This window comes from Candoia aspera, chromosome 17 (genome assembly GCF_035149785.1).
Source record: "Candoia aspera isolate rCanAsp1 chromosome 17, rCanAsp1.hap2, whole genome shotgun sequence".
Classification (NCBI taxonomy): Eukaryota; Metazoa; Chordata; class Lepidosauria; order Squamata; family Boidae; genus Candoia; species Candoia aspera.
In genome coordinates this window covers 10,792,727-10,800,619 of record NC_086169.1, presented here as the reverse complement: position 1 = coordinate 10,800,619, position 7,893 = coordinate 10,792,727, and the positions used below count along the sequence as shown (strand labels likewise).

The 7,893-nt window shown below is 49.5% G+C and overlaps 1 protein-coding gene across 2 annotated transcripts in view; it reads right to left on the bottom strand.

The window, feature by feature from the left end:
- VANGL2 (VANGL planar cell polarity protein 2) overlaps window positions 1-7,893 on the bottom strand; it is a 40,953-nt gene continuing 33,060 nt past the window's right edge. For both annotated transcript variants that reach the window (XM_063316689.1, XM_063316688.1), the window contains exons 7-9: window positions 6,272-6,407; window positions 5,255-5,486; window positions 1-3,782 (exon numbers count right to left, since the gene is read on the bottom strand). In XM_063316689.1, coding sequence (XP_063172759.1) covers window positions 3,522-3,782; window positions 5,255-5,486; window positions 6,272-6,407 — 629 coding nt within the window. In that variant the 3' untranslated portion in view covers window positions 1-3,521. The remainder of the gene's footprint in view (window positions 3,783-5,254; window positions 5,487-6,271; window positions 6,408-7,893) is intronic.

The window sequence follows — 7,893 nt, the reverse complement described above, 5'->3', positions numbered from 1 at the left end:
TACCCAAAGCTCCAAAAGATGTTTATTTTTTTTTTTAGAAAAAAATGTACAATTTTACTTCCTATATTTATGAAAAAAAAAAACCCTTTACTAACATTGCTGTAATGCTTAGTACCACTGCAAACTGTAAAAACAAAATTTTATATATTAAAAAAATTTACATTTTACAATTTTCTACAGGCATGCACAAGGTTTCTCAGCTGTCTTTTAAAAAAAAATCAGAAAATGGTTTCCTAAATTCCGTTTGTGTGTGTGTGTGTGTGTGTGGGCTAAGGAGAAAGGACTTCCAGTCTAACAGGGGAATGTGGTCACTCTAACCACGTTTCTCAACCTTGACAACTTTAAGATGTGTAGACTTCAACTCCCAGAATTCCCCAGCCAGCATGGCTGGCTGGGGAATTCTGGGAGTTGAAGTCCACATATCTTAAAATTGTCACGGCTGAGGAAAACTGCTCTAACCCTTTTCTCCCACTAAACAACTAAGTCTTGCAATGATGTGAAATGGCAGTGAAGTTACTCCTCAGTTACCAGGTCTGATGTGCTTTCAAATTTAAGGGGATCAAGAATGGGCAACAAATGCAGAGGATGATTCCCTCCCCCCGCCCCCCCCCAAAAGATTAGAAAAATGTCTACTTGCATTCTTCCAAGGCAATGTGCAACTGACTGGGGGAACTTTTATCTTATAATCAACTGTTACCATGTAACAGCCAGCCACCAAAAAATGACTGTAAACGATCAACCACCCAAGATGAAGAACGGATCACTGCTGGACTCACGTGAAGACCCTTCCTAAGAAACTGATCATGCTTCTGTGGCTCAAAGGTCTGGATGCAAACAGCTTCTAACATCCTGAAGTCTTCTTCTGGACTCAGGAGTTGTTGGGAAAGTTCAGGTCATTGACCGAACCAATGGGTCTTAAGCTGGGCTGCCTGATCTTAAGACCAATAAGATTGGGCTGCTCGATCTTAAGACCAACGGGTCTTAAGCTGAGCTGCCTGATCTTAAGACCAATAAGATTGGGCTGCTCGATCTTAAGACCAACAGGTCTTAAGCTGGGCTGCCTGATCTTAAGACCATAAGATTGGGCTGCCCGATCTTAAGACCAATAAGATTGGGCTGCCCGATCTTAAGACCCATGGGTTAAGCTGGGCTGCCCGATCTTAAGACCAATAAGATTGGGCTGCCCGATCTTAAGACTCATGGGTTAAGCCGGGCTGCCCGATCTTAAGACCAATAAGATTGGGCTGCCCGATCTTAAGACCAATAAGATTGGGCTGCCCGATCTTAAGACCCATGGGTTAAGCTGGGCTGCCCGATCTTAAGACCAATAAGTTTGGGCTGCCCAATCTTAAGACCAATGGGTCTTAAGCTGGGCTGCTTAAAGCCGCAGGGTTTGAACCCATCCCACCTGCAGCCAAAGGAAAGTTAGACCATCCAGGTCAACCTCTGAAAAAGTGACCAAAAAGGATTTTGAGCTTGTAGCAGCTTTGTTAGACGTCTACTGGAATCCCGTCTGCAAAGGAACCCATGCTGGTCTCCATCAGCGGATCGCTTCAGGGAATGTTATGGCAGGAACGAGGACAACAAAGCTCACGAACCCCATATAAATATATGATGCATAATGATGCAAGCTCTAATTTCAGGATTTTATTTATTTTTAAAAGGCAATGCCCTTTAAGCAGGCACCAAGGGCTGCAATCCAGGTGAAGCAAAGTTCACCAGGACTGCCAGGATTTAAGCTGGAATATTTGCTGAAGTGGTAAAGCAGTGTTCCTCAACCTCAGCAACTTTAAGACCAGTGGACTTCAACTCCCAGAATTCCCCAGCCAGCCATGCTGGCTGGGGAATTCTGGGAATTGAAGTCCACAGCTCTTTAAGTTGCTGAGGTTGAGGAACACTGTTGCAAAGGCCTTTATACTGCTTCCCAAAGCAAAGCCATAGGCATGCCTAGCAACATCCTTGGGTTTTCAAAAGTACCCTTACTGTGGCTGGTTCCTGTCCCAAGTATTAAACATTGAAATCATTTTAAAAACTTGAATCACAGTGATATAACTGGAGGCACCCTCTCCCCACCCTTTGCCCCCCAACACAAGACCCCAACAAGGAATGGACAGCCAGCAGCCCCAACACCAGCTGAGCACCATATTTTGGCACAGCCCAATCACAGCCAGATTCCCTTTTGGAAAGGCCATCATTTAAACAACCCAAAACACCCCACATTAGATAAAAAGGAAACAGCTGTAGAGAAACCCCAGGTATTCCGGTGACAAAAAGAAATAATTTCTTCCTGAAAAGTTAACCGCAAAAAATGTGTCTTATTAAGATCCCGAAGACAAGGGAGGTTTAGTGATTGATCCTCAGAGTGAGTGGCTGATCCTCAGCCAATCAGCAATTTTGTTCGATTGTTCAATCGATTTTGTTCAATTTTGTTCAATCAAGCCCAGGACAGGGGGGTTGGTGGGGAGGACAGGAAAGCCCTCTGCAAGCTGCTTTGTACTGGGGGCCTCTAAAAGTTGGGGGGGGAGCGAGGATGGCCTCCCACAGAAACCTTCCTAAAAGAAACAGCCGGATCCAGTTTTCACAAGTGCAAAAGAGCTTCCTGCTGACTCAAACACAGGAAAGGGGCACTTTGCTCACCTCACCCCTAAACCCCCCCTTCACGCTAAAGCAGGCTCAACCCACAGAGCAGTGAAAAGTCCCAACCTCGTGGCCAAGCGAGTGATTCAGAGGAAACTATTTACAACACACAGGATTTCTCTAAAAAGTACAGAGATCGGTATCTTTTTTCTTTAAGAAAAAAAAGCCATCCTCTTCTTAAAAACTCCCACCCCGACACCCTTCCAGCCTTCAGGTGCGTTTCCCGTTGGACCTGTTGGAATTCCAGCCGGCCCATGACCTCGAGCGGCTGGACCGACAGCGCCGGGGTGGCCGGGTCTCCCCCAAGCCTTGTGAGGTTGGACCTCAGAGACCGGGGGCGATGACAACAGCCTCAGGCGACGTGTGGGTGGGTGGGTGTGCACGCGGGCACACATACCTGCGTGTAGCTTCTTTAAAAATGACATTCACAAAAGTTCCTTAGCCCAGCTACGTCTGCAGGTGCTGGTGAGGACCGCCAACAGAGTAAGCCCTTAGAATTTGGCACAGTAACGTCCAGCAATTTAACCTGGAAGGGGGAGAGGGGGACAACGCTGTCCTTATCACCCACACACCTTCTCAGTTCCTGGGGGCTTGCTTGCTACAAAGGATAGGACGGGGGTGGGAATGGGGAGGGGTGAGAAAGGAAGGTCCCCTGCCCTCCCCCTCAGTGGGGGGCACGAAAGGCCTGGGGAGGCGGGGGGAAGGAGGGGTCAAGCTCTGGCATCCAAAGGTGTGGAGAAGGGGACGCAGACGCCGCGGAGGGCCTTCCACAAAGCCCGGGAACCTTTCTCAAACTCGAGAGACGCAGGCCGGCGCCAGGCAGTCACCCCCTCCTTGCGGGGAGCTGCATTCCTGGCATTCAAGCCCTTTGGCTCGGCTGTGGGTCACACCGAGGTCTCCGACTGCAGCCGCATCACAAACTTGTGCGATTTGGGGTCCACAAACTCCTCCGAGAGCTTAAAAAAGGGGATCTTTTTGGTGCTGACCACCAGGCTGAAGTCATGGCGTTTCAGGACGAAGACCACCCCGTCCTTCAGCCCGTTGGTCACGGGCTCTTCGCTGACCAGAGTCCACTGCTTGGCCAGCCAGCGGTCCTTGTGGTACTGGATGGTGGGCCCTGCGGTCAGGTAGCGCTCGAGGAACGCCTGCGGAGACGGAGGGGAAGCGCGCATCAGCCACGCGTCTCCAGCTTGGCTTTTAAGACAGCAACCAGGCTGGTCCGCTGCTGGGCCACGGTGGTTCGCAAGAAAAGTAATTGAAAAGTAATTCCAATGGGTAACACCGACCACAGTCCATGGCGTTCAGAGTCAGGTACAGAAAGACCACCCCCCCAAACACTGAAGCAGTAGCTCAGCAAACTTTTTGAGACAGTGGTCAATAAAAATAATAGCAACGCCAACAGTAGTATTTAAAATGAATGCAATCCTATGAGATTTCACCCGAGAACCCAAAGATCTCACAGGTTTGGGCCGTATTATCCATTTCACCACCTTTTTCGTTAGGGCCTTGGGTGCCCCCTGGTGCCCATGAGTGCCATGTTGCCAATTTCAGCTTTGGGTTGGTTGTAAGACAGCACAGGCTCAAGAGGGTTAAATCTGACACTGACTTTCCAGCCAATACTGGGCAAACTATTCCAAAATGTTTGTGCCCCGTCTTCAGCTAAAATCGCCATGCTGTCTCATAAGGTCACATTTAAGTTGAGGGCACCATCTGTTTACCTTCACACTTGCAGAAGACCCAATATGTTTTAATTGCCTTGTAAAGTACACTGAAGAATTCAGTACCCAGGCAAAACGAAACACCAACAGCAAAAAATCTTAACCCAAAAATAAAAAACGGAGAAGAATTCTGACTCTGCAACAGTTCCAAATTCAGGACTGTTCGCCACTATTCCCTTTGAACCTCCGTGTTCAGGAGCATTTTACCTCAGAATATCAGAGGGCATAAGTAGCAGCAGAAAATCTGCCTTGCAGTATGTTCCCAAATACCCTTCCTGCCAAAGTGGCTGTACAGGTAGTCCTCGCTTAACCACCATTTGTTTAGCAACCGTCTGAAGTTACGACAGCACTGAAAAAACAGCCTGTGACTGTTCCTCACACTTACAACCGTCACAGCGTCCCCATGGTCACGTGATCACAATTCGGGTGCTTGGCAACCATCACTTATTTAAGATGGTCGCAGAGTCCCGCAGTCACGGCTTCCGATAAGCAAAAACAATAGAGAACTGCGTGATTTGCTTAATGACCATGTGGTTCCCTTAACAACCATGTGATTCACTTAATGACCATGGTGATTCACTCAACAACTACTGCAAAAATGGTTGTAAAATCAGGTCTGGATTTGCTTAACAACCACATTGCTTAGTGACCTAAGTTCCGGTCCCAATTGTGGTTGTTAAGCAAGGACCACCTCACTGGAGTTACTGCATTTTCCCGTCTTGACATAGGCAAAATGGGAGAACGACCTGCTGGAGCATCACCGCCAACTGCTCCAGCAGAATAATTCAACCAGGCCACAGGCTCTGCGATGCAAACCACCAGCCAAACGCAGTCATGGTTTGCGCTGCCCTTCCCACTCCCCTACCAACTGGAAGGGAGCCCTCTCCCCACTCCCCTACCTTGGGCGTCATGTCGTGGGTGATGCAGAACTCCAGATGCTGGAGGATGCTCTCCATCGTGTGGTAGGGCTGCTGCTTGGTGGTGCGCAGGTACTTCTGCATGGCCCGGGCCATGGAGGCGAAGATGGCCTGGGCGGCCTCCCGGGGGTCCATGATCTCCCGCGGGTTTTTCTGGTCCTCCTCCTGAAGCCGCTTGATGTGCGTGAAGGCCTCTTCCACAGCCACAACCAACCTGCGGAGACCGGGGGCCCCGGTCAGAGCAAGGCACGGGCTCCGTAGCTCCCACCGTTCCCCCTCCTCAAGGGACCCACCAGGACAGAGGAGAGAGAAAGGGTCCACCTTCAGCACAGACTGAGCTGCCCACACTGGCACAGACCTTCACAGGCATCTCCTTTGTAGCTCTCGCCACCCGCTGGGCAGATGCCCCAAGAGGTAAAGGGTGCCCAAAGTGCCAAAAACCACGAGTGGCAGAAGAGCAAGGAGAGGAGGTCACTGAGGAAGGCCATTTGCCCTGTGGCTGCTCTCAAAGGCCACCTGGACTCACTTCGCCCTCCAGCTTGGACAAGGCCGTTCATTCGGCATTCAACATTTTGACTGCACAATTTGTCTTTCCGCTTTGTAATCTGCTTACAAGGCACTTCCACGTGAAAAGCACGCTGCAGGTCTCTTAAGCTCCACGTTAATCCTATTACTTAGGACGACAACCCATGTGAAGCTTTGAGGCACAAGAGCCATTCCGGGCAAATCCAGTCATAAAGTTTAGGATACCTCCAAACTGATCCGGCAATTCACTGACAGCGGAGCTGCTCCAAGGCGTTTTTCCCCAAACCGACTCAACAATTCACACAATTAAATTTGTGACTAAATTTGAAGTGTAAATAAATACAAATAAATTTCAAAGGTCTGGTCTCGGCCCTAAGGAACCCTCCCTCCGCAGAGGCCTGCGCTTAGCTTCTTGGCTGGTGGAGACCCTTCAGCCGCACCCCCCGCCCCGCTGACCCTTTCGAGGGGACCCACCTAGCTCGCCGCTTGCGCACCCGACGTTCATGCTCGGCTTCCTCATAGTAGTATTCGTTGTGACTGTTGTCCCGCCTCCGGGCAGCTGCAGCAATAACAGCCCGCGACTGGCTAGTGGAGTTGTTTGTTGTGTTCTCTGGACGGAGGTAAAAGGGTGGAGAAAGGGAGGCCAATCGGGCTGTTGATCGGAGGCTGCTCCCTCCCCTGATGTCCGCCCGAGGTGGGGAACCGTAAATGCCATCATTCCAGCCAGCTCTGTTCAACTGTGGTCTGCTACGGTCCACGGTATAGATCATACCAGAGTTGTGATGCCCCCAAGATAAATTGCCCCCAAGATAAATACCATACTGCAGGGGTCCTCAACCTTGGCAACTCTATGCTGTGCGGACTTCAACTCCCAGAATTCCCCAGCCAGAGTTGAAGTCCGCACAGCGTAGAGTTGCCAAGGTTGAGGAGCCCTGCCATACTGTACAGTTGTGTTGCCCCCAAGATAAATCCCCACACAAACACCCAACCAGCCAGCCCAAGTTTAATCTTGGGGGGGGGGACCCTAAATCCAGCCTCCCCCACCATGGCTAAGGCTCTGGAGAATGGGAGAACAGTAATGGTGGAACTCACACCCTGCCCAGCTACTGAATAAACCTTTCTGGTTCCGCAGAAGCCACTCAGCTAATCAAACGGGCTGGATCTGCCCTGTAACCTAAGCCACAAAAAGTCAAGCCAATCTTGGATGCAGCCATATGGGTTACTGGGCAGGGGTTTGTGACATCTTACTATCACCAATAATATTTGTACAATCATATTTTGTATTATTCATAGTATAGTGGTGCATTCATTAGTAAACCAGCAACTACTGGTAAGTATAAAGTGTAAGGTAGATTTTTTTTCTTTCCTTAGTTTGTATTTTTATTTTTTTAAATGTTTTAATTTGTAAAATGCAAAGTAATTTTGTATTTTAGTTTTTCTATTTTTCTTTTTAAGATTACAGATTGTCTTGTTCATTGTATATGTACAGAATGAATGAATGAATGAATGAATGAATGGCCAATCCTGGTAAAAACAAACCAAGCTTAGTCTACGGTACAAATGCAGCTGCTTAGGCCTTCAATGGACCAGCTAAGCATGTGGTGTGAATGCAGCCAGTATCTGGAGACCGCACAGCTGGACCTCTGACCAAACTACGTAGGAAGTGGCAGCTGGAGTCCAACTCCCAGCCCCCAGCTCTCCACCAATGGCCACTCCCCCACGGTCAGTTGAATCAAGGAACTCAAATAAATAGGAAGTAAAGGAAGAGTCTGTCTCTGGGACAGGGGGCTGCAGGCTGGGAGGGGCCTGGGCCAGCCTTCGCCAAGCACTGGGGAGAATCCTGTGCCTTGCAGTCCCCCCCCTGCAGGTGGAAGAAGGTGAGCTTAGCACCTCACCCTTGCTGAAAAATACAAGCAAACTGGCTGGGGAATTCTGGGAGCTGAAGTCCACCCGTCTTCAAGCGGCCACGGTTGAGAAACCCTGGTCTAAAGCAATGTTCTTTTGTGCAATCAACATTTCTATCCAGCGGGGGCGGGGGGGAGCAGCATTCCACCCCCTCGCCCTTCTAGTCCGGCTTGCAGGACCAACTGCAGGAC